The sequence below is a fragment of the Bacillus rossius genome, chromosome 3, assembly GCF_032445375.1.
Source record: "Bacillus rossius redtenbacheri isolate Brsri chromosome 3, Brsri_v3, whole genome shotgun sequence".
NCBI classification, from domain to species: domain Eukaryota; kingdom Metazoa; phylum Arthropoda; class Insecta; order Phasmatodea; family Bacillidae; genus Bacillus; species Bacillus rossius.
The window spans coordinates 97,345,933-97,373,756 of record NC_086332.1 but is presented as its reverse complement, the minus strand read 5'-3'; the positions used below and the strand labels follow the sequence as shown (position 1 = coordinate 97,373,756).

At 37.2% G+C, this 27,824-nt stretch overlaps 1 protein-coding gene across 4 annotated transcripts in view; it reads right to left on the bottom strand.

The window, feature by feature from the left end:
- Window positions 1–27,824, bottom strand: part of LOC134531065 (dynein axonemal heavy chain 6) — a 491,808-nt gene that overhangs the window by 259,416 nt on the left and 204,568 nt on the right. For all 4 annotated transcript variants that reach the window (XM_063366586.1, XM_063366584.1, XM_063366585.1 and 1 more), the window contains 2 exons: window positions 5,740–5,952; window positions 3,490–3,675 (listed from right to left, as the gene is read on the bottom strand). In XM_063366586.1, the coding sequence (XP_063222656.1) occupies window positions 3,490–3,675; window positions 5,740–5,952 (399 nt within the window). The remainder of the gene's footprint in view (window positions 1–3,489; window positions 3,676–5,739; window positions 5,953–27,824) is intronic.

Sequence of the window (27,824 nt, the reverse complement as noted above, 5' to 3'; positions counted from 1 at the left end):
ACACCCTAACCACCCATTTAAATGATTTAGAATAACTTAAATGTAGCTAAGCTAGCCTAGCCTAACCTAACCTAATAAACTGTTAAAACTGCAAACGATTGATTAACAACTTGAAATACTGCAATGCAGTTGACCATAGTCATCAACTGAAATGAGAGAAACTCAAAAATAAAATTTCTATAATGTTGTTTTTCAGAAGAATAACTATTTTAGAGTATTGCACTATTTTTAATTGCCATATGAGGGCAGTTTCATTATTACAGATAATTTCCATTTAAAACGTGAGAACTGTTGAATGCCCCGTGTTTAAATATTTAAAATATCACTTTATTTTTTAAAAACACATCTAGTACATTTTATGTTATACTGATTGTACAAAATAAATAATTTTCTCAAGAAAATGAGTAAGACATACAAAAAAAATATTTCTTGCAGGCACTACAACGACACTCCAGAACCATTTGGGGGCCAAACACACTTTCAGAAACTTCTGCAAATAAAAACCACAATTTCTACAGTCTACTTTATCGACTATGTTCAGAAGTACACAGAAGATGTCACCAACCGATCCTAAAGCACAAAGTATTACAAAACAAAATGCCAAAATGTTGGCAACAGAACTTTTGCCTTATGAGTTTGCAGAAGGGCGTGGGTTTCAAGATTTAATGGGACACAAAAATGTTGCACCTACATGTACAGTACCATGCAAAACTACTTTCTCTGAACATTACATCGCAGCACTTTATGAGAAAAAAAACCTCAAGGAAATGCTTGTACAAGATTTACATCTGATAGCTGGACTTCATGTTCATCGTACAGTTACATCAGACTTACCTGCAATTATCTCCGACACCCGACTTTACTTCTGTGTCATTTACAATGATCAAAACTGTTGTAAATGAATCCCATACAAGTGTTCATGGGGCTGCTACCCTACAAAATGTTCTCATTGACTGGGGAATCGACCCAGCAGTGTCGCCTATACCATTATTCTGTATCACTGACGATGCTCATAATTCCAGACAGGCTTCAGCATAATTATTTAAAGATGGATCAAGATCATATTTAGCTCATACCCTTCAAATTCCAATTGAAAACAGCAAGAATGATTGCCCAGGTACAAACACACTTCTTAGTAAGGCCAGGAGTATAGTTGGTCATTACCGAAGAAGCACTCGTGCTAGGAAAAAAACTAAACACACTCCAGGAGTAGTTGAACATGCCTAAACTAGAGGTAATTCAGCATGTTGATACACGTTGGTGCTCAGAGTACCAAATGCTGAAGAGACTGCTGGAAATGAAACCTGCTCTTGTTCCCGACAACGTGAGTTCTGGTGATACAAACATGCTGATCGCAGTGGAATGGAAACTTGCTGAGAACTTTGTTCAAGTTTTACCACCACTTGCAGAGGCCACAGAAGAAATGAGTGGTAACACTTACCCAACATTGTCTATGATCATTCCAGTACTTCACTGTCTTCTTTGTAACCTCGAATCGCACATCGCTACCAAAAAAGATGGAGTGACACTTGCAAGAGCGTTGCATAAAAACGTAAGTCGAGGTTTCCAAACTACATGCAAGAGCCCCTACAGCGTGCTGCAATGTTGGTAGATCCCAGATTTAAAGGTTTTCTTCTATCAACAATGGAATCACAAGCCATTGTTGTGTCGGAAATTAAAAGTATAAAAACGAATTCCATTCATGCAGTTAAAGAAGTTAAATCTAACATTTTTAACTCTGCACCAACGTCTTCTTTATGGGCTATCTTGGACAGTATTCCAACGCAAGACAATAAAGATTATGATGAAGGAGAAGAAGAGGTACGACAGTACTTAAAAGAACCCCACATCAGCAGACATTGGATTCCATTGTAATGGTGGCAAAATGAAGGCACAAAGTACCGATATTTATCCTAAGTAGCGCTAAAGTATCTGGAGGTTCCTGCCACACAAGTAAATTCAGAGCGTCTCTTTTCAGCAGCTGGGAATGCTGTTTCAGCACGAAGAGAAAACTTGCTTCCTCAGCATGTAGAGCAATTGGTGTTTTTACATGCCAACTTAAAATAAAAGCTAAACTGCTGAGATGCTATAACTATAAATTGTGTTTAAATATTTTATTTACTAAAAGATTTAAATGGGGTTTTGTGTGTATATTTTTAAATAGTTTTAGTTTTTTCTTTTTTGTTCTTGCCCCAAATGGACATGGGAGTTCAATAATTTTCCCCGGTTTAGAAAAAGTTCATTATACTTAACAATGGACATTTTTTGAAGGCTCAAAAGAACAGTAGTTCAATTTATGTTGTGTTTATAAAACTATAATTAAATTTTACATATAAGAATTTTTTTTCAAAATAAATGGTTTCATGTTTTTAAATAAAACAGATTAAAACTGCAATTTTTTTTATGTGGGAAACTTTATTAATGGGTTTGGGAAGTTGAGATAAAAAAAAATTCAACTATTCACATTCGATTCGACTTCGCACAAATAGTTACTATTTGCTTCGCAATTCGATTCGCAACGAAAATTTAACATTCGCACATGCCTATAAATGAATTGTCTCATTAAATTATTGTGTATTAAAGTTGATGAATTAAAAAGTGAGAATCAAGTTCTCAAAGCACTGGTAGATGATTCTAGGAAGAAAATCTGCGAATTAAATAAAAAATGAACTAATACAAACTAAATAAGAATTGAAAAGTCAAAGAGAAATCAAAAATATTTCAGTCAAGTTATCAAAAAAACTGAAAGAAAGAAAGCATTAACTGTGGACCATGCATTGTCAATGCTATGTCAGTTCTCAGCTTGGTTGAGTTGGACAGTCAGCCCTAACATTTCAAGCAACACTAGATGGTCGGAACTCACCCAGTGACAGTTAGGGGCAGACCGGACTATGGATTGAAAACTAGGCATTACGTATGCCTCTCAGCAATTATCATCCAGATTTGTTGTTGTTGATATCAGAAAGACAAGTGATAAATTTTGCTGAAGCTGCTGAGTACACTTACATGTCAAATTGAATTCCAAATGAAACAAAATAAATGAAAGCAATAGCAAACCAGCTATTTGTATAACCGAGTATAACTGAGAACAAAGTCTTCCAAATTAAGTTTTTTTTTAATAACATCCGTAACAAATTAATATCAAGAAGTTAGTTCAAATCACACAACCCAGCTTTTTATTAAAAAAAAAAAAAATGTGTGCATGGGGTCTATGTGCAACAGAAGTGTACCTTTGTACGATATTATTAGGCACAAGAAACATAGTTCTCATTGGCTGAGGTTGCATATATATATACACACACACACATATATGCAAGCCGTAAATTATGCTATTGTGCAAGTATACGTGTAAGCAAGTAAGCAAGTAAGAGAGTATGCAAGTATACAAGTATGCAAGCGTGTAAGTACGCTGCATCATTTGTATCTCTCCCCTGCCATCTCCCCCACCGCGAACTGAATAGCAAATGTTTGAACCAGCAGCCAACACACCTTCACGGCCTCGCGAACCATGATGGCCAGCAGGCCGTCCCGCCACTCCATGCTGAGCAGGTTCACCTCGCCGTACAGCTCGCCCATGGTCACTGCCTTGGGGTTGAGCACGTGCATGTTGACCGGGCGGTAGTGCTGGCCCCGCACCCCATCCGCGTGCAGCCTGGTGAGGGTGTCCTTCAGCACCTGCCGCACCTTCACCGTCACTCCTCCTCCTGCGTGCTCACTTTCAACCTTTCAACTGATGACCAACAGAACAAAACAAATATTCTAAACATTCTTCAAACATAACTCTGAAACAAATTTTTTTAATGTTTTTCTTTAACAATATTTAAAATTTATCCTGCCTTGTGGCATACCTACATCCCAAAACCAGTTTGATTCAAAATCAACATTTAATTCAATCTGTATTGAATCACAGGCTCCAGTTGCTATGTACGCCACAATAATGCCGCCACCTGCTCAGTTCAAACGACATTTTACAACTAGCACGTCATATACGCGGCGTACTTAAGCCTTAGTAGAGGGATAAGACCAATATATTTTCACGTGATAACAAACTTTTAAACATTTAAAAATGAAAAAAAAATCATTTTTAATTGTATGATTCAAAATATCCATATATTTTATTTACATTAACTGGAGCACAACAATATTGTGTGTGATAACTGATTAAAGACTTTATAAGGTGTCACCTATTAATCAGACATGTACTACATCAGTGCCATTTTGAATATAATGTTAAGTGTATCTCTAATATACTATTTTTTTAAGAGAGCTATTTAACACAAATTGTTTGATAAAGAGCATATTCATATTGTAAACACAAAAATCATGCAATTATTTTTCATACCACAGTTAAATTATAAGACTTCAAACATTTTAAGAACTTTTAATATCTTATTATGCAATGTGATAAATATATGTAAGAGATATTTATGAAATTAATTAGTTCCCCTGACACAGTTACTTGCACTAAAATCAACTTTTAAACAGTAATGGGATGAGAAATAAGGTTCTTAGTAGGTTTGTCATCAAACTCAAGTTAGCTGTTTTACCTCAAATATATCCTGGTTGTGTTGTGTTCTAGCAATGAGCATAAATAAACAATAAAAAATATTATAATTGCATTCAGCCAGAATTATTATTTTACAAGTGTAAGGAAGAAAGAGTAACATAGCATTTCAGAAATTTTTAAAACTGATATATGTTGTATGTTTTTTATACCTATTTTAGGTATGCTAAAATTATTACTAACTCATACTATGAAAAATAAATTTCTTCATGTTTAAAATATATATATATATATATATATATATATATATATATATATATATATATATGTTTTTTTGTTATAAAAGTACTCACACTTTTCGTACTCATCACTGGAAATTTAAAAATAAATGCTAGCTGTTACATAACAAATCAGAGATTATTTTAGTAATAAGGTTCCCAAATTGTGAAAGTTTATCAGAGAAATCATTCTTCATCTTTATCAATGCATGTTTAATGCCTGTAGAGATCTCTGACTTCCATGGCTTCCCTGACCCATTACCAAGAAATTGTTTAAATGCCAAGACAAAAGTAAGCATTAAGAAAAGGCAAGAAAATTGCAAACCTCGTGAACATGTTTCTAGGAATATTATGGTCAGAGGTAGGTTGTGGATGTACTGCGACTGTGTAGGTGATACACATAATGTACATATTGAGAGGTGAGATAAGTGATACTTGCCCTAGGGTAGATTTTTGTTGTTTCATTCTTTTTGTTTAATTTTATTGTTTTTATTATAATTATCAACATTATTTGTATCATGGTTGTGCTTATTCTATACTCATTTCCTGTAAAGTATTTTTTTTGTTTGTGTTTTTTTTTCTGTCTGCTTTTGTTACTGTTCATTTTCTGTTGGTTACTGCAAGTATGTGGCATGTAACCTTGCGCGAGATGGCCAATTGCGGATGTGCCTACCTGTTGTGGATTCCACTCAGATACCCGCTCTTAGTACCGACTGGAGGGGTTGCCCAAGTATTTGAAGCAACATTTTTGTCATTTTGTCAATGTCATCTTGTATTTGTCATTGGTCATTTTATTCTTTGTTGTACCTGTATATAAGTGTCCTGCCCATCGAAAAAGCCTACGGCTTGATGCTATTTCTGTACCTATTGAAACTGACACAGTATTAAACTTGTGTGAAGTTGCTGGCTTAAAGACTGAGATAACGCACGAGGAGGTCTAGCAGAACAGGTTCTCACATTGAGCACAGTGGTCTTGCCACCGCCTGTTGGGCCCACGAGCATCACGCCATGTCTGACAATCAGCGTCTCGTGCAGCTGTATCACCCGAGAGATGACACAGGGCTCCGGCTGCAACTGCTCTGCCTCTATGACCGCGACGATGGCTTCCTGGAGGGCCCCGTAGTCCTGCTCCGGGATCACCACTCCCGGGAACAGGTCGTTCAGGATACCCTGCAGAAACAACGCATCAACTACGCACACATGTACATACAAGTAAACCTAATTTTGTTATAAAACTACAATACATAATTCACCAACTTGAAAAATTGAAATTATGCAATTTTTTATGTATGATACTAACTTTAATAACACTCCCCCAAAACCAATGCTAAGATCTCACATTTTACCATCTTCAATATGTTTCATTACAAAACATTTACTTTCCAAAATATACTTAACATACCAAATCATTAAATAATTCATACACACACACACACACACACACCAACTCTCAAAACTATATTTTTAATGAAATAATAGTATGAAAACATTATTTATGAAAAGGAAAAACAATTGTGAAAGTAGATGTCAAAAACAAAATATAATTAAGTGTAATGAACCAAAAAGCTGCCCACTTTTCCTTAGTAACTACAAAGTGAATTAAACTGAGTTGCAAATTAATTTTGCAGGTGTAAAGATACAGCTAAATGGGTAAGCAGAAAAAACAGCTTGTGCTTCTACCCCTAAAGTATTTACAGAAAAAAAAAACATCCAACAATCTCCAAATTATGAAGCACTTTAAGAAAAATATGTTTTATTCAATTGAACTCTACATCAAAGAACAGCTCAACTCTACATGTAACACTACAGCGATACTTTCAGTGTGTTTTAATCCAGCACTCTTTGGTTTGGTACATTATGTATACGGCACCAATCATGCGGCTGGCAATAGAATTTAGGGGATTAGGGCGTTTGTAGATGTTAACAACCATGACACGTCACAGCACTGCCTGCCTGCAGTTTCCGTTCGCCCCTGTGATAACCTGGCTGCCAGCAGTCTCTTGGTAGCTTACCAAGCCAATCCACACACAAGGCTACCCTAGTTTCAGGTAACTAAGTGAGGCATACTGAAAATGTGTAGCTACACACTTAAGGGCTCGGTTCACTCCCATGCTAGCCGAATGGCGGGATAGGGATTTACAGGTTAAACTTAAATGCACGCGATTCCGTCAGTTATTGTAATAGAAAACTAAAACAAACACCAAATTGTAGATATTATAAGCATACAGGTTTCTACGAAAACAATTTTAATTTAATTTAAGTTTTTAAGTTTGATATTGTAAAATTAAGTTTTAATTTTGTCACAATTATCAGTCAATATGTTCTACCCCCTTAATCATCTCGTAACAACGTTGGTCATATCTCAATCTCAAGAAAAGTCCTTGGCTTTGGCAATGTATCTGGTTAAATATACAAGCAACACTAATTTTTTTAAATTAATATTGTGGAAGTGCCTGATGTATAGGCTGCAATGCACGCTGGTAATATGACGTGCCCCGCCGGCGGCGGACAAGAGATAAGGGCCGCGTGGAATGAGAGAAGGAACGGCCTGGTTGCCACTTCGCCTATCTCCCCCTCACCCACCCCTTATCTTCAGCTGCCACGCGACAGTAAACCCACACTTCAAGTGATTTTGTTCCTCGGTTCAATTCTCCAGCCATGGGAAGAAATTGGCGTAAGTGTTCCAAGATCTCGCGACCTTTATCTCAACGTAGAAAGTCCATGAAAAATCGAATGAAGCTTCTTCTAGCATCTAAACGTCAAAGTAAATGGTATATATTTATATGATGCAACAATTATTTTAAGAAAATTTATTTGTAACCTTTTTACAGCTGGTAAAGTAAGATGAGGCGATGTTGTAATCAGCATAACAAAAGCGTAATGCTTACAGGGTAACTAACTATCAACAGTGTCGTACTCGAAGGAGGATAGGGGAACGGGGCTCAGGAGTGAGGTGCTCAATGAAATTTTTGCATTATAGCACACTCGCTTAGTTGAATACTTGCGCATTTGTCTACTTGCTCACTTGCATACTTGCACACAATCCACACATTCGTAGACATTATTATTCCCCTATCACTTACATATATTGATACATCACTTCTAACGCGCATAGCGGCCACTCGTCCATATGATTTTTATGGGTTTCACGGCTAGAGTATGCTTTTTAAAGCAACACATCAGTACAGTATATAATTCTGTAGTGTACAACCGGCTTAGGGCAAAAGATTTCCAGCGGGAAATCAATATATTATTCATTTGTAAAATGTTTTTATTGGCTTTATAGGTTGTGTATGGTACATGCTGCCTTACAAGAAATACAATACACATTTTAAAGTTTTATTATTTTGCCTGCCTATAAATTCAGCAAGCTTTTTAAAAGATTGCAAGCAATACCGTTTAAATGTGCAACATGAAATGACCACTCTATGCGATATTCAACAGTATTTTTTCAGGTGACAGTAGCTGAAGTCGCTATGTACCTTTGGAAGGAATTTGGATCAGAATTCCGGGTGTGTCATGAATATTTGTAAAACTTTATAATTTTTTTATATAATTTCTTTGTCCATCCGCCCCGGACTGGCAGACGTAAAGAGCGAGCGTTGAAAAGCAACAATTTCACAAGAAACTATCTAAGCTTAATTACTGCATAAAAATGCGATGAAACTATTTAAACTATCAAAAAACCTATGGACGTCTAAATCTGGATCAGAGATTTTGAAATAAATTTTAGGCATTAGTAATAAAGATTCCGCCGGCTTTCGCGGCCATTGTCTTGCATTTATTGGCCCATAAATTTAGGCATTAGTGTTCCTAAGATTAGGTAGTTGATACGCCGAGCCCTAACAAACCCGCCGGCACACGGGAACTTGTAAAATAAAATAAGGTATCAGAGTTTTTAAAACTAGTCGGTGCTGAAATTAATGGAGTTGAAATATTGGATGTTTTAAAATGAATATTACTAAGTAGGATATTAATACATTGTTATCAGTTAAACAATTTCTTACTTACAAGAGAATGTAATACTATCATCATGCCAATGACTACAATTATAATACGCACAATGTTATTATGTTGCTCTTTTTATAACATGGTTGTATTTGATTCGAACAACAGGAAAAAATAATTTTTCTTTACAAACTATATTTACGAAATTGTAGTAATTCGACAGGCCCTTGAAAATAATTTTGATATGGTAGCCATTGATTAGGCCTATGTTAAACAAAGTTAATTGTAAGTTAATTTAGATGGTTCATGAGGCTGGAACATATATATATATATATCAATTACATTTAGGTTTATGTAGTAAAGTGCTCACTTAGTAACTGCAATTACGTTTATTTTCTCCTATAATCTTCAGTATAATTTGCGCCAAACTTCTTAGCGGGCGAATTTTCGCGAAGTTGTGCATTACCACATCAAAGAACTTCTGACTCAATGTCCAGTCGTTATCTTGGTAATAGTCTGCTTACAGCCGAGCTGTTAGCAATTTTAGCTACGGTGAACAGTGCTTTTCTGAGGAACATTGAGTGAGCAACTAGATGGATGAGTCGTTGTGACATTGCTTGGACAGTTATTGTAGCAGCGATTTTTTTTACCTCTTAATTTATGAATATATATATTCAAAATACTGAACATTTAAATGACATGTAAAGCAAGTTAAATAGAACAACTCATTTAATATTGTAAATAGATAGGTAAACTGAATATTTCCATCATTGATTTCAGACTGTTAAATAAAATAATAAATGTTGTTTATTACATCCACAACGCACGCTGTTCACCATGTATTTGAAAAAGATAAATATGAACGAACTATTTAACTGATAGAATTAGTTTATGAACATTTTATAATGTGCCTGAGCATTTAAAATCTACATGTATTCTAAATTTTATTCTTCAGGTCAGATCAGTGCAAATAACTATTTACCCCAATAAAGAACATATATTCAAGCCAGCGCATACAAAATACAACTGCAATACATATTACAGCTGAAAGAGTTGAGGAAATAAGCTAAAAAGATAAAATAGAATTAAATAGAGCTGGAAAAACGTGTGAATTAAGAATTCGTGTGAAGCTATTTCATTATTATCTGGGAACCACAACTTCTTAATTATTTTTTATACACAGGAAAAAAAACACTACAAAAAAGTTACTTTTATTTTTAAGAAGTAGAGAAATGTTCGTTATAGCTGTAGGTTTTCACTGTGATTTTTAAGGTCTTGTGTGTTTCGGCATAGTAGTGGGAAAATCTCGACAGAAAAGTAATAATATAAAGATACGCGAGGACTGATAGCCACAGCATTATTATCGTTCCACTATTCGTCTTGCTATTTTTAATACATGAAATAATTAAACAATTATAAATATTTAACTAAGGCTATTTAGATGTACATCTCAGTAAGTTTTTTAAAGGAAACCTGCTACGGAAAATTTTAACATAATAGGACTAGTTTACATCTTACATTATTACGACGCGGAAATTAAGATTTACTTTAAATGCACATAGATGAATCATTCTTGTCTCCAGTGATAATTACGATGTGAACAAACATTTTATGAATAATTTTAGTTTTCATACAGAATATTCTCCATTGTCATTCTCAACATAAGAACAAAATATTACATGTTATCCTGAGCATTCATTAATAATAAATTCTTTAAGTAAAATCAGAACTAATAATCATTTTTAAAAAAGTTTGTTTTTTTAAGCCCTAAAAACGTTTAATAAGATGATAGGATTATACAATATCGAGGTTTTGTAGCGATACATTTCATTAACATATGACCATTTTGCATCATTACACGTCTTTGTCTGAAAACAATATTTCCGAATAAAATGCCAAATCATAACTGTGTAATAAGCATGCTTTCTTAACAATTGTCATGCATTTAACATTAAGTTAAAATATGTATTTGTACTAATTTCTTATTTTATTATTGTTAAGCACATTTTATTCTTATTTTTATTTTACAGTTCGGCTGTTTGTGAAGATTTTAATGAGCATTTACCAAACCTCATTGTTGAAAACAGCCAAATTGAGAGTTCTTCATGGATAAATTTACAAGGAAACAGGATATTTGTTGTGATGTATCTCTATGAGAGGAAGTAAAAGACGGTAGCCAAGATGGCCAGATGAAGCATGTGTTTTTGTCTTGAGTTGGTTCACCAATCCCTTCCAATCCAATATATAACATGGCGCTAGATGAAGCATGTGTTTTTGTCTTGAGTTGGTTCACCAATCCCTTCCAATCCAATATTTAACATGGCGCTGCGGACTAATTGTTTAGTATATCGACGCTATAATGCGGTGGTATAAACAAGAAGAAAAAAATAAATGAAGATTTGGGAGGACGGTACGGTAATGACGACGGTGAAGTGAACATAACCCAAACAAGAGATGGACGGGCTAAAACCACCGAGACCGTTTAGCTTTGATGGGGATCTGGCGGTTAATTGGAAACGGTGGAAACAACAGTTCCAGATCTACATGACAGCCACAGGGGGCGAGAGCAAGAGTGAAGAGGTAAAAATAGCCACTTTATTACATGTGGTTGGTGAAGAGGCGCAAGACCTATATTATACACTGGATGTATCCGAGAAAAACAGGAAGGAGTATAAAACAGTTTTGCAGAGTCTGGAATCATACTTTCTTCCAAAGACCAATCAGAGTGTTGAGCGGCACAAGTTTAATAATCGTGTACAACAGGAAAGTGAAACGTTTGACTCTTTTATAACTGCACTCCGGCGACTTAGTGCTAATTGTGGTTACGAAGGCCTACGAGATGACATGATAAGAGACCGAATCGTGTGCGGAGTACGTGACACGCGTCTAAAAGACAGGTTATTAAGAGAACCAAATATGACCCTCGCAAAGGCGGTACAGATATGCAAAGCGGCAGAACAAACGCAGGAGTTATTGGAAGCTATAGACAAAAAGGAAGCGGTGCATGAAGTTTACACGAGCAGCTATGCAGAAGCAGGAAGACAGGACACCTCTACCAAGAGAGACGAACACCAGGGGAGGCTACATACACAAAGGAATACAGATGGATATAGGGCTGGACAGTACAACAACAAGCAACACCTGCCCAACAACATTCACCACTCCAAAGGCAATGGCTATCAGCGTGGACGTGGCGGGAAGCAGAGGTTTCCTACAAGTAAGGCAACCTTTGGACACAGAGAGTATTATCCTAGCAGCGAAGGTATGTACAATAAACATAACTATGTAGAGCAAGGGTGTCAGAGGTGCGGACTACAATATACAAACTCTAGTTGTCCGGCGTTCAAGGAAATATGTAGAAAATGCAACAAACGGGGACACTTTGCACGAGTTTGTAGATCTAAATCTGTTCATGAAATAAACAGACAGGGGACTGATGCTCATTGTGTGAATGATCTGATGTTAGGGTGCATTACTACCAATCAGTCGGACGAGGTTACAGGTGAAAGACAAGGACAGTGTAATGTGCATGGTAAAGTAATGGATGTTCAATCTAGAGAGTGTAAAATTGGTGACATGGAAACTGAGTGGTTTTGTAAATTGAAAGTGTCACCTAATCATTATGTCAACTTCAAAGTAGATACAGGAGCTCAGGTTAATGTTTTACCTGAGGACACCTTTCTTACATTACAAAAGAGAAGTGATGCCTTGCTCACGTCAAATGTTAAACTCAAAAGTTATGCGGGTACTGAAATACCTGTGATAGGCAAGTGTTTCTTACATTGTCATACGCCACGAGGACAATCAGGGGTACTAGAGTTCCAGGTTACGAGAGTAAAAAATTCCGTACCTATAGTTGGGTTGACTGGCATCCAACAATTACAAATACTTCAAAGGGTGGAACTCGTAGGAGCTCACCAAGACCCACACATCACAAGTCTGCTTTCACAATATAAAAATTTATTTGAGGGTCTTGGAGAGATAAAGTTCATCCACGTACCTTAGTGCTACGAGAGGGTAGTAAGGCACCAGCGGCCGTATTTCAGAGAATACCGTTCGCACTCCATGATAAGTTGAGGGAGGAGATTAATAGGATGATCAAACTTAAGGTAGTGGAGAAAGTAGAGGAGCCAACAGATTGGCTCAATCCTATAGTAATTGTAAGGAAGCCATCAGGGGACATACGGGTTTGTCTTGACCCACAGTCTTTAAATGCAGCAACTATGAGAGAACACTGCAGAATGCCAACATTTGAGGAAGTCACTGTAAAAATGAAAGGAGCCCAGTATTTCAGCACATTGGATGCAAATAGGGGTTTTTGGCAAATAGGCCTCACAGATGAAAGTTCAAAACTAACCACATTTGATTCTCCATCACATGGAAGACTTCGGTTTACACGCTTACCGTATGGCTTGACCTGTGCTCCGGAAATTTTTTACAGTGTCTTCAGCCAATTGTTCAAAGATCTGGAAGGAGTACAGGTGTATGTAGATGATGTTATAGTTTTTGGTGTTGATAGAGCGGAGCATGATCGAAGGTTGGAACAAGTTCTCAAACGAGCAAAACAAATGAATGTTACATTTAATCTAGAGAAGTGTAAGTTTGGACTTACGGAAGTCAGGTATATTGGGCACATATTTGGGAAAGACGGCATTAGGACAGATATGGATAAGGTGAGGGCCATCTTAGAATTCCCGGAACCTAAAAACGTGACAGAATTACAAAGGTTCTTGGGAATGGTCAACTATTGGGGAAAATTTGTACCCAATCTTTCGGAAAAAACAGATGCGTTACGTGGGTTGTGTCGAAAGAATGTTGTTTGGTCATGGAACGACCAACACCACACAACATTTGAACACTTAAAAACACTTTTGACCTCCACACCTATCCTACAGTATTTTGATCATGACGATGAGGTAGTGCTGTCAGTGGATGCGTCACAGAACGGCTTAGGAGCGGTTTTGATGCAATCTAAAGGCCCAGTAGCGTTCGCATCCAAATCACTATCTCCTGCGCAAAAGAATTACGCACAAATAGAAAAAGAGCTCCTTGCAATTGTGTATGGCTGTGAGCGATTTCATCAATACCTCTATGGCCGCAAAGTTTTAGTAGAGACGGACCACAAGCCGTTGGAGGCTATATTCAAAAAACCACTCGAAAAATGTCCTCTTAGATTACAAAGAATGAGAATTAAATTGCAGAATTACAACTTAACGTTAAAATATGTGCCGGGTAAAGATCTCATAGTCGCGGATGCGTTATCAAGGGCAGGAGGTCCAGACGACAAACTAGAATTACACGAACAGGAAATAGCAGCTCATCAGGGCATGGTAGTGCATTTCATACAAGCAACTCAGGACATGTGGGAAAGACTACGGTTAGAAACCTTGAGAGATGAGACTTTGATCCCACTTAAAGGCATCATAATGAATGGATGGCCTAAAGAGAGAACACAGGTAGAAGCTAACATAAGACCCTTTTGGTCATACAAGGAAGATTTAACAGTACACGAGGGAGTTATTTTTAAAGGCAAACAGATAGTAGTTCCGCAGAGTATGAGACAGGATCTCTTAGACAGAGTTCATTATGGACACATGGGGATACAAAAGTGCAAATGGAGGGCCAGGGAGTGTATATTTTGGCCTGGAATGGCAAAGCAAATTGAAGATAGGGTAAGTAACTGTGCGACATGTAAGGAGGTACAGAACCTGAGTCCCAAGGAACCGATAGTCAGCAGAGAAATACCGAGTAGGCCTTGGCAAATAATAGCAGCAGACATTCTACATTTCAAGGGGAAGGACTATCTACTAGTAATTGATGCCTACTCAAAGTACCCTGAGTTCAGTCAGTTAACGAGTCTCACATCAGGTCACGTAGTGGGGCACTGCAAAGCTATAATGGCGAGACATGGAATACCGGAGGTACTTTATAGCGACAATGGGCCACAGTTTTCTTCACAGGAGTTTAAGGGATTTGCACACAACTGGGACTTTACACATAAGACATCTAGTCCTATGTACCCCCAGTCAAATGGACTTGTGGAAAGGTATGTGCAAACAGTGAAAAATATGCTCAAAAAGGCAGTGAAGGACCGTAGAGATGTGATGCTGGCGCTCTTAGAATACAGAAACACACCGGTCGACAGTCACTTACAATCACCGGCTCAGAGGTTGTTTGGTAGACGACTAAGGGGGTTAATGCCACACTCAGCGGACATGCTTCGGCCACAGCAACAGCCAGACATACACCAGGACTTACTGGGCAAACAACAAAATCAGGAAAAATATTATAACAGGGGAACAAGGAAGCTAGAGCCACTGGCGGTAGGGACCAATGTAGGAGTTAGATGTGGTGATGCATGGAAAAGGGGCAATATTGTCAGAATTCTCGATAGACCCAGGGGTTACCGGGTGTGTTTAGAGAATGGGTATGAAGTTGAAAGGAACCGGAGACATCTAATGGATAATTTTACGGGAAAACCTTTTGAAAGGATACGAGAGGAAATACCGCAAGCTCAGGAAGATCAACAATCAAATAATCAACCACACATGCAGGATGATGTAGTTCAGAATAGACCAACACAGCCTCTTGAGGATAGTAACATGGTAGATTTTAAAGGGTTTGATGAGACAGAAGTTGGACAAGGGCACGGTTATAGAGAATGGGATTTTAGAAAAGGACGTGAGGACGGCATAGTAGAAAATACAGTAATGTCAAGGTCAGGAAGAGTAATAAAAACACCAGTGTACTTAAATGACTATGTACCTTAGAAGTTGTGAGGTATGTCTATGAAGGAAGTGGATCAGTGTATGTTCAGTGTATTTACAGGATTAATTGTAAACACAAATAGATATGTTGTGATGTATGTCTATGAAGGAAGTGGATCAGTGTATGTTCAGTGTATTTACAGGATTAATTGTAAACACAAATAGATATGTTGTGATGTATGTCTATGAAGGAAGTGGATCAGTGTATGTTCAGTGTATTTACAGTATTAATTGTAAACACAAATAGATATGTTGTGATGTACGTCTATGAAGGAAGTGGATCAGTGTATGTTCAGTGTATTTACAGGATTAATTGTAAACACAAATAGATAAATTCTAATGAATGTAGGAACTGGAAAAAAGGGAGATGTTGTGATGTATCTCTATGAGAGGAAGTAAAAGACAGTAGCCAAGATGGCCAGATGAAGCATGTGTTTTTGTCTTGAGTTGGTTCACCAATCCCTTCCAATCCAATATATAACAATATTCAGACCCTCATATGTAATACCATATTTATTAAACCTACAAGAAAAGCACACAAGACAGTGCACTGCAGGAACCATTCAATTCAAAAAATTAATTCGTCATGGTCTTAAGAATATTTATTTCCTATTACTTTTAACTAATAATAATGCATTCTTTATGGGACTTACTCAAGTAAAACATGGATATTGATTATTTACTACGTAGCTTCACAAAATTAGTGGGTAACGTTTATTGCTACCATATAGTACGATTTTGAAATGGACTCAAAACTAGAGAGTAAAGTAAGGAAGACTGCAGTACTTGTGCAATTAATTAATTACAGTTGTGGCCTTATTTGTATCACTGTGCATTGTGTTCACGATTTTTCCAGTATTTCTTATACTGACCCCACTTCCAGCCTCCTGATCCCGAAGTAACTACAGCGACACAGGTAGAAGATTTATCTTGACTCTGAAGTGCAGACCGATTCAGGCCTCTTACAATTCCTAGAAAACAACTTAAAACTATTACCACAATTATTCTATTTTGACGTTACAACGTCTAATAAATCGATGAACGCCGGCTGCACGCACGAAAAAGTGTCCCACTACGGATGTGTCCTGTTTGCTCATTGTACGCATGCGTAGCATCTCTCTTCATGCTCATTGTACGCATGCATGGCATCTCTCTTCCACTCGATTGGAACAACCATCGATTTGACTTTTCAATCATATTTTCGTAGTTTGAATTATTAATATTATGTAATTTAACGATCGTCCACCGATTTTCAGCACAATCGGTACGGTTATTTAAAAGTAATGTTGAATATTCAAATACGTTTTGAACCAAAAATGGTGTTTTACAGTTACACATAATAATTCAAATTACACCCGGGATCTTTTGCACAATGTTTTAAAAAATATTGTAACACATTATAAATACGTTTGGTGTGTTTGGTATGCGTATTTGTTATAAAATCGTGTTATAAAAACGAAATTATATTATTCCCCTACCGTGAACAAAATTTTTATAAATATGTATATAACAACTGAAACTATCGTTATGAAGTATGGCCTCGTGATCGTGCGGTCAGCAAGGCTAACTTCCCATCCATAGGAAGTCGGTTCGAACTCGGCAGCTGCGAATTTTTTTTGTACTTGTAAAAATAAATACGGCGCACGCAACATTTCAAAAGTAATAAATATATTTGAATTAATGAATGCAAATTAAAGTAAATTTATTAATTAAATTGTACTTTTCATTTCACTCCTTTGTATCCATACAAAATAGTGATAATTCAATAAAAATGATTCAATTTTATTCATAAATGTATGCAGAGGTAGATTTCATTATACAAAAGACAGAAAAATAAAAAAAAAATCTTCCTCAAAGAATATAATATTTTTAATGCCTAAATGGTTTGGTTGCAAAAATCTATTACGGCTCAGTCTCAGGCCGAATATGATATTTACTTTTCTTCTGGATCAATAATTTCATCAATGTTTTGTTATGACGTTGTCACGTTAAACTATTGTCCGTAAACCGACTTTACAGACAACCAATTTTTCGTTCTGCTTTTTTTAAGGAAGCTGTAACTGGATTTATTGTAATATCAGACTAAATAAAATTCTGTGATTGAATTTAGGTTTTGTAATCAGTGAAATGTATGATGTTTGAAAAATTTAAATATTTATCACGGTAAATCTTTATATTTACTTACCTAAATTTGTGTAACATTACAACACTGACGAGAGTTTATATGTTTGGAATGCCAATTTTTTACTTAGCATAAAGCTAAGTGTAATTAATACATCATATTTGATATAAATAGTAGACAAATCAATTGTGATACTTCAAATAATCACAAACCAAAATCGCACCATGGAGAAATATTTTTTTTCTTTTTTACGATCTACATTGTAACTCTACAAGTTTACCTGGGAAACTAAATATTGCTTGAGTTTCATAGAATACCTATAACAAAATCATTATACAGTCGTACATAGACCTTTCAGGGGTTTCCCCCCTTTTCTTTGTTGACCCGGCGCTCTTAGCCATAAGGCCCTGCCGCCCCGGGCCCCCACGGGCGTGGATACGCAATCGGAAAAGCCGCTAGAGCTCCGGCTATGCACAGAGGCTGAGGCATGTCCACCACCTCGGCCCCCTGCTCGCTCAGCTCACCTCAGCCCCTAGAGCAGCACTGCTGGCGCCTACATCACACTGGGACCCCTCAGTCACCCAGTGGAGGCCGTCCCGGTGTTGTCGTACAGTAGTGTCTCGCTTATCCGACATAAACGGGTCAGCAGAAAGTCGGATAGTTAAAATGTCGTATTAATAGGGAATTGCTAATAAAAACATTATAAAAGTAAAAATTTGCTAATGTTTTAAACATTTCAAACCTAATAAACATTTTTACAACCAAAAAATAACAAAAATATCTGGCTGAATAATAAGTTGCATTACCTAGAGTCGGGATCAACAAAAATTATTATGACACAAATTGTTGTTTATGTTTCCGATAGAATAGTTTTTATTTTTGAGATGTCGGATAATACGAAATGTTGGATAATAAAAGGTCGGATGAACGTGACATTTCGGTTTTTGATTATTTGTGCTTAATTCAGTCATATTCATTTAGTAAGAAAATTAAAGTAGGTAATGAAAATAAATCATAACATTGCGTGGTTAAGTTTATATCAATAATTTATTGGAATTAAATAAAACCTACATGTGTAGTTCCGATGCGAGTGGTAAAGTCTCTGTTTTCAATGAGTAGAATTCGTGATTTTCCGGAGGTTCAAAGTACAGGAGGTGCGTTTGGGCGTTATTTATTTAATGCCTAAATTATTTCTATAAATACTAAATTGTTTACATGGAATTATGTTAATATAAAGCAGTGTTTACGTTAACAGTAGTCAAATGTCAAGTTTCCTTTCGAATGACTGTGAAAAACGGGGAGGTTCATCGCAGCAATGAAGGAAATATTTTTGTGTCCAATATAAGTTATAAGCGAGGCTCCAGATTGTAAGGATCACAAGGCAATCGCGGGCTACATGTATATTGGGTGAAAAATATTGGGTCAAGTGAAGTATTGCATTAAATGTTCTGGACATTATAACCTGGAACCACGAGATGAAAATAAACTGTAGAAAAAATGCTAAAATGTCGTTTATTTATTATTAATTCTGCTTGCGTTTTGTAACATATAGTCCCAGCCTAATCAAAACGCGAGTCAATAGGCCTCAAATATATAAAAAAAAAATTATTGGTAAAAAAGTATTAGCCTGCATTAGTATATATTGCACTGAATAATTTCTGTTTGTCACACAGCATATTCTTTTCAATCCAGTGTTAGTTTAATACGGTACAATTTAAAATTTATATAAATATAGTAACATTTGAAACAAACAAACGGTACGTATTTTGCTGAATGTATCAAATATTTATTGAACTTAAAACCGATTGGATGATGATATCAGGAAACTAAAAAAAGTTACGTTAACTTATTAAAATATTGTTTGCCAAAATCGAAACCATTGAAATAAATATATATGTCCTTTATGGAAATAACTTTAAACTGAGAATACACAGAAATATAATTCTGTTTTAATTCTTGAATCACTATATTAGGATTTTGCCCTTAGTTCTGTGTTTTTTTTAAATTTTAATATAATTTTGTAGGTAATATTCTATTTAACTTTTCCTTAATCGTACCAGACTGCCTTTCCCACCAGCCGGCCAAATGGTCCACGGACTGTTATTCAATATATCCATGGTTAAACCAGCAAGCAAATAGCACACGCAGAAGCAGAAGGCACTGCCTAGCTGCCCTCGGATAGCTAGCAGAGCGACCGCGGAACCGCCTGTCTTCGGTAGCCCATAGCCCTTGGTGCGAGCGTCACGTGTCAGATAACGCTTGGCAACACCGCGTTGTAATTATCGTGTCCCCCCGCTTCTACCCGGATGACAGCGGCGCCCGGGAAGAATATATGTCCGTGATAACGAGTGTTCAACTGATCGCGACTACTAGCGCTCTCCAGCGGGACAGAATCACAACCGTGACCTTGAACCGAGCCCTTAAAGTTGGTTAGGCATAGCTTCATTTATATGGATTTAAATTTTTTTTTTACTGTGGACTTTTAGGGGCAGCCAAAACATTTGGAGACCAAAACTAGCTGACACTATGTAATATCACATACCAGAACGACTGACAAACACACACATAAAATACTAAAAAACACTTACCTCATATATATATATATATATATATATATATAGAGAGAGAGAGAGAGAGAGAGAGAGAGAGAGAGAGAGAGAGTAAAAAAATTCCTTCGAAGTAGTTATAAATATTTGTTTTAATAAATATTATGTAACAATTGTATAAATATCATAATGATAAAGTTTTATGTCATCAAACATATCGGTATAGTTATGTCGCTATTGCATGTCTTTCCACAGTTTGGTTCCTGGGTTGTGTTCAGACAATAGCTACACTGGAGCAGGCCATACTGCATTTAACTCAGCTATAAGTGATCCCATGCGGTGGGAAATGCTGCGCTGGTGAAAATGGCTGGTAGACGAGGGGAGTGGAGCCAGAGCACAGCTGCTGTGGCAGCACCTCCTCCTTGCATGGACCATTGCCGGGCCACACTACGTAATTACTCTCTTCTGGAGTTGGTCCTTGTGGCACAGACACATTTGGTGCTGCCTCAATAGTTCAGTATAAATTGTTGAAGTTGTATAAACCAAAAAAGATATAGTGACATAAAGATAAATAGGTAGTACACTCCAATGTAGATTTTAGGATATATAATAAGAATAGTGCGCGATCGCAGTTCAGGATACCTCTCCACAGTTACAACCGATCTCCTTCATAATTTTTATTACGTAGGTACCTGTTGGGTATTAAATCTTAATACTACATTGTAACACATGCTGTGTAAATATGTATCACCCTCTTGTTGTGACTAGAGTAGTATATGTTTTGTTTTTTAGTAAGTTGTAAGCTAAGATGGCAGTGCATATGTATTCTTTCACGGGATAGCTCGGTAATAAATCATGTGAAAATGCGACTCTGGCTGTTTTTAATACGTCAACCCGATCCACAACCCAAAAGGTTATGGGCCCAGCAGATTGTCAGAGTTTAAAACACATTTTTCTCGGCGTGATAGTTTATCGGAGCGTAAAAGTGGCAGATGCAACACGGTGTTTACAAATGAGAAAGCGCGGGAATCTGTGAAAATGTCCGAAGATAACCCGTGTTAAAGTTAAAATCACCAATTATGGCCAGCAACAAATCAAGGGAAGCTCAAATCAGCTGGTTGCCCGTCATCAAAAAACTGCAAGGAACTGAAAATTGCAGTCCGTGGAAGTTCGGGATGGAAATGTACCTCACTGCAGAGGACTTGTGGCCGAGTGTAAATGGCGCAGAGGAAGATACAACCAAGGATAAAAAGGCAAAATCCAAGATTTGCCTGATGATTGACGAAAGCCTATATCCAAAAGTAAAAAGCTGCAAAACAGCTAAACAAGTTTGGACCAAATTTGAAGACACCTACGAAGACAAAGGGCTGACAAGAAGGTTATCCTTACTTAGAAAACTATTCAGAATACAACTGAAGGACTTCAGCTGTATGAAAGAATACCTGAACGAAATTCTGTCCCTGTCGCAGAAGCTAGAAGCAATACATGCCGATATTGATGATGAATTTCTAGGCGTCATCATGCTGAGTGGTTTAACGGAAGATTACGAACCAATGCTAATGGCAAAGGAGAGCACAGGAGTAAAAACTACTTCAGACTATATAAGATCAACACTCATCCAGAAAGTGGCGAAACCACAACGCCCCGAGGAATCAGCATTGACATCAAAAGGTAGGAAAGATGATTCAGCAACTATCACGTGTTATTAAGTGCAACAAGAGGGGACATAGAGCAGATGCATGCAAGAGCCATATTATTTGTTTCAACTGCCACAAAAAAGGGCATAAATGAAATGAATTCTGTATGAAGAAGAACTCCCACTTTAGAAGGGCAAATGCAACAGAATACAGACCTACCACCCTAATCGCAGCCTTATCATCAGTGACCACTGGCACCGGAGACTGGATAGTGGATTCGGGAGCTACATCCCACATGACGATGAACAAGCACTGGATAAAAGACATGAAGGAAAACACACAAGAAATAGTTGTAGCAAACAATAATAAAATAATGTCTGAAGGTGCAGGGTTGGTCAAACTCAAGAGTGAAGTCAACATATCTGATGTTCTCTATGTACCTGAGTTATTAGCAAACCTGTTGTCTGTCAGCAAGATGACCAACAAGGGACTGAAGGTGTTTTTTGATAGTGAGGTTTGCAAGTTGTATGATGAATGCCAAATAAAGGGAAATGTAGTTACAACTGCTAAAAATTAAGGGGGTATTTACAAAGGGAAGTGTTACTCTTACATCAGGAGCACTTGCAGCCAAAGTGATGCCTTAAGTGCTCATGATGTAAATGGAAAAAATGCAACAATATGTCTGCCAATAAATTTGTGGCACAGAAGGTTAGGGCATTTGAACAGAATATCCATGAACAAACTAAGGAGCATGTCAACTGGGATGGAGTTCAGCGATGACATGGACAGTGACTGTATAGCTTGTTGGAAAACAGTGTAGAAATTCCTATAGCAAACACGCAGGGATTAAATCCAAAGGGGTACTCCAATTAGTACATTCGGATGTTTGCGGACCAATGAGCACGCCCACATGGGGTGGTGCCCTTTAAAACGTTGATCTTTTTTGAAGGACTGTGGCATAATTCATGAAAGGACAACATCCTTCTCACCTGAGAAAAATGGAGTCAGTGAACGAGTGAACCGCACCCTGATAGAAAAAGCGAGAACCATGTTAGAAGACACTGGCCTGGACAGAAAATATTGGGGCGAAGCAGTCAACACCGCAACCTACCTTAAAAACAGAAGTCCAACAAAAGCAGTAAAAGGGAAGACACCGGAAGAGATATGGACTGGGAGACAAACAAACATATCACACCTGAAGACATTTGGCTGCAAAGCAATGAAGCTCATCCCAAAGCAAAATAGGACCAAGTTGGACTCAAAAAGTGAAGAATGTATCCTTGTAGGTACAGTGAAGAGTCAAGGGCCTACAGGTTAATCAATCCTACAAATCCAAAAAGAGTGATAATCTCAAGAGATGTGAAGTTTTTTGAAGACAAGCAAGGTATGGAAATTCTAGAATGGGAAACCAAAGAAAAAGAAATCGAACAAAATCCTGTTGTGTTCACAGAGGAGAGTACAGACGCAGAGGAAACAGATAGTATATTGGAAGATGAGCCCTTCCATGGCTTCAAAAATCTGAAAGAAAGAAGTGAAAATTAAAAGACTGTTACAGAGCAAAGTGAACCTGTGTTGCGAAAATACCAACGAAAACAAAAACCAAAAATATTTCCGGATCATGAAACCAACCTCACAAACTGCAATGACACCCATGAGACAACACTGATAAAAGCAATGAATTGGCCACACAAAACAGACTGGGAAGGAGCCATGAAAAGTGAAATGGACTTCCTAAAGAAAAAATGATTCCTTCAGAGTGGTCGACCCGCCTACTGGCGAAAAATTATTAAAGACGACATGGGTGTTGAAAGTAAAGGAACAAGATAACAAAAAGGTGTTCAAAGCAAGACTCGTAGTGAAGGGATGTGCCCAGACCTTTGGAAGAGATTATGATGAGACTTTCTCCCTGGTGGCAAAATATACTTCAATTAGGTATCTTTTCGCTTTTGCCGCAAAGATGGGACTATCCATAGACCATATGGCTGTCGTCACAGCCTACCTATACGGAGAAATCGACAGGGACTGTTATGTAATACCTCCCGCTGAAGTGGTGCATAAAGGTGAAGAAGGAAAGGTATGGAAGTTAAAAAAATCCATTTAGGGTTTGAAACAAAGTGGCCGCTGCTGGAACCAAAAGCTACATGAGGTCTTAGTACAATCAAACTTAGTGCAATCCAAAGCAGATCCATGCATCTACAAGATGGAGAAAAATGGAACCACCCTGAATGTCCCAGTTTACATGGATGATCTCCTAATATTTTATAATGACCACAAATTAGCTGAACAACTTAAAGGAAAAGCTTCGACATGAAAGACCTGGGAAAGGTAAAGAAATGCTTGGGAATGGAGACATCAAGAGATGAAGAAAATCAAAAACTATGGATTGCACAGAAGAGCTATACTCAAGACATCCTGGAGAGATTCAACATGGAACACTCGAAACCAGCAGGCACACCATTGGGCCCGGTTTTGGACGTTACAGAACAGAGAAAAGCAGAAGATGAAGAGAAGTTGAAAAGGATTCCCTACCAGGAAGCGATAGAGAGTATCTTGTACCTGCATGTTGAGTAGGTTTAATGACTCTTACACAGAGGTTCACTGGACTGCAGTCAAGAGACTCTTAAGATATATTAAGGGGACACTGGACTACAGATTAGAATATGATTGAAAGGGTAAAAGTGATCTGGTAGGGTATTGTGATGCTGATTGGGGAAATAAACTGAACAGTAGGTACTCAGTTTCAGGTTACTGTTTCAAACTTCAGAACTCTGTTATTTCCTGGTACAGCAAGAAACAGAATATGTAGCCTAATCAACCTGTGAAGCAGAGTACATGAGTGTGTCGTTGTCCATCCAAGAAGCCTTATGGCTGAAGGCCCTAATAACAGAATTAGATCCAAGTGTTGTGAAAGGCCCCATTCAAGTTATATGTGACAACACGGCAGCTATTGAACTCGCAAAAAATAATATCGTAAACCAGAGGTCGAAACACATTAACATAAAGCATCATTTTATCAGGCAACATGTTAAGAATGGTAACATCTGTGTCAATTATGTACCCAGTGAAAAAAAAATGTTTCTGATTTCCTGACAAAACCCCTACCTAAATATAAACATGAAAAATGTCTTGATGACACTGGCCTCATGAAAGTATAAATGAAATGTTGAACCTGAGGGAAGGATATCACAGATAAAATTAAGATTTAAGGGAGGGTGTTGGGTATTAAATCTTAATACTACATTGTAACACATGCTGTGTAAATATGTATCACCCTCTTGTTGTGACTAGAGTAGTACTTGTTTTGTTTTTTAGTTAGTTGTAAGCCAAGATGGCCGTGCATATGTATTCTTTCACGGGATAGCTCGGTAATAAATCATGTGAAAATGTGACTCTGGCTGTTTTTAATACGTCAACCCGATCCACAAACCAACAGTACCCACATTGTGTCTGTAGGTATAAATACTCTTAATAGCTGGATGCCAGTAGTAGAGGGAACATAAGACAACTGGGGCTACCAGTGGTAGAAGGGAGAAGCAGGATGATGACCAGTGATTGCTAAACGTAGTTCCCAGCAACACATAGTTGCTCCACAGGTTGTTGCTCCACAGTTGTCATGTGTGTATTTAAATAACACGTGGCTAGGAGTGTTATGTTGGTGCTATTTTGTCATCTGCTGGTGATGTCATAGTTGGTTCATCAGATTGAAGGAAGGTTTTTCAGATATTTCAGCTTTACTATAAGTTGTAGTGTTTTTTGTTAAGTTTGCCATGGTTCAGTGTTGCCAGGTTGAAGCAGCTGTGCTGACACACAACCATCAGCCCCACCCAATAGCCTGTAACAAACCAGACCTCCAACTATCTCAAATTGGCCTAGATTGATTTTGAGTTAATTATAAATATTAGTTATGTTACAGAAAAAAAAGGTTACCTACCTCCACACTTCAGAACTAAGATGGCCACCAATAGCAGACCAAAAACATAGTTAGTGATTTTTACTGCTTTTTATTATCTTTCACTAAGAATTCATATGTTATAAAGGCCACCCTTGTTTGGACCACAAAAACCAGTACATGACAAAAAGTCACATATTCACAGTAAAACAACTTCACTTGCACAAACAGCATGATTAATTACTTAGGCACAGTATTTAACTGTAGGCACCGTGCACGGGTCTGGAAATCGTACTAGTGGCACTGTGTAGTGTTTCACTTACAAACAACTCGCAGGACTGTCGCGACCCACCAATCTCCAAGACATGGAGTACGCCGACAAATTCTTTCTATAATTATGTGTGATATTAAAATTACATGCAATTTCCTATTGCTCAAATATATTATAATTACTGAGAATAGTTTATTGAAAGGGAAAAATTTCTTAGTGGTCTGACTGGTGGATTGACTCTTTGTAGAGGAGGGGGGGGGGGGGGGGGGGGCAGCAGCATTGGTAGTCTGGACCTAGTTTATTACCAGTTTATTACTTCAGAAGTCGTATTACCCTTCTGGGAGGAGAGGCAGCATGTGCCCCCCTCTAAATCCGTCTATGAGTGGTCATATGAATAATGTCAAGGAAGTAAAGAGAGGTGACAAGCAGAAGTAATTCGGCAAATATATTTTTCTCTTCCTTCCTACCAAGTAACTCTTGAGTTAAATAATTTATCTTCTTGCATTTATCCATCACTATTTTTGAATATTGATTTTTATTGTTTTGTTTTCGTAAATTGACGGCAGAAGAAATATTATAAATGTAAAATGTCCTTGCCTGGCAGGACTTGGAAACTTCTGTAAATGCATTGCTGCCGTCTTTACTAAATTAAGAATGAAAAAATTATTTCGAAAACTGGTGTCCCACAAACATGGGGGGAAAATATGATCAACTAGAACTGTAAAAGAAAAGCATTCTAAGGAAAAATTAATGACATATTCCCTAAGATAGATCTAAAATATCCTGTACCCGCTTCTACTTTAGTAATTTTTTTAAATTTTATATTAAAAAAAAGCACACTACACTGTAAGAAATATTTTCCTTCAAATTAATGAATTTTAATGGGAAAAGTTTGCTCACGGATCATATGTAAAAAAATGTATAATAGGATGCGACATCCCTAAAATTAAATAGTTATTGTATTGTTTTATGTTTTTTTTTTTTTTTTTTTTTGAGATATGTTTGTTACAGCACGGAAATGTACGAATTCTCCTATTAATTTACAGTTGGTTTTCACATGTCTTCCCTTTACTATCACCGCAAAAAAACTATGCACGAATTTAAGTAAAATATTTGCTTTCCACACCAGTAACATAATCTTCACATAGTTTATGAGTAAATTAATGGACTTCCTAATAGTGTATATATATAATTGTTTTAACTTTATCATACTTTATAAGCATGTTAGGCATACAGCTTTAAACCACAAATTTCCTTTAGTTCCTCTTCAGTTTTCCGCTTTGGGAATGAATAAAACACAAGTGTCTGATTATGTACATGTGTATCATTTTGACAATTTCTCCTGAAGGCTGGTGACGTGCAGTGTTTCACTCCTGCGATCCTGCAGTTATTAGTTGCCATGTTCGCTGCCAGAGTAGCGTGCACGGTGCCTATAGTTCATTGATGAAATCCTGCGATCGCTTGCGATGCACTGTACAGATGGTCGTGAGACCATGGTCTACACGGCATGGCCACCAATTTACTGAAAAGGCTCCACTATAGGCCTTCCCTGCCACCTGTGATCATACAATTCTAGTTGACTGTCTGAAATAAGATTTTTAAAAAAAACAGAGCGGCCTGGACCACAGGTATGAAATTATTCTCTCCACTACATAAAAATTTACCTTGAAGAGCTGCCACTATAAGTTTAATCTCACAGATGACAACCTATGAATACAGCTTTTTGCCCAATGGGAAAAAAAACTGTTGTCCTGATGCCATCAACAACCAATCATAGAGTAGCTTAAAATAATGACCAATGACAAAACCCTTTTCGGTCTGAAAATGGAATATGATGCTTTGAAACTTTGCCCACAAGACAT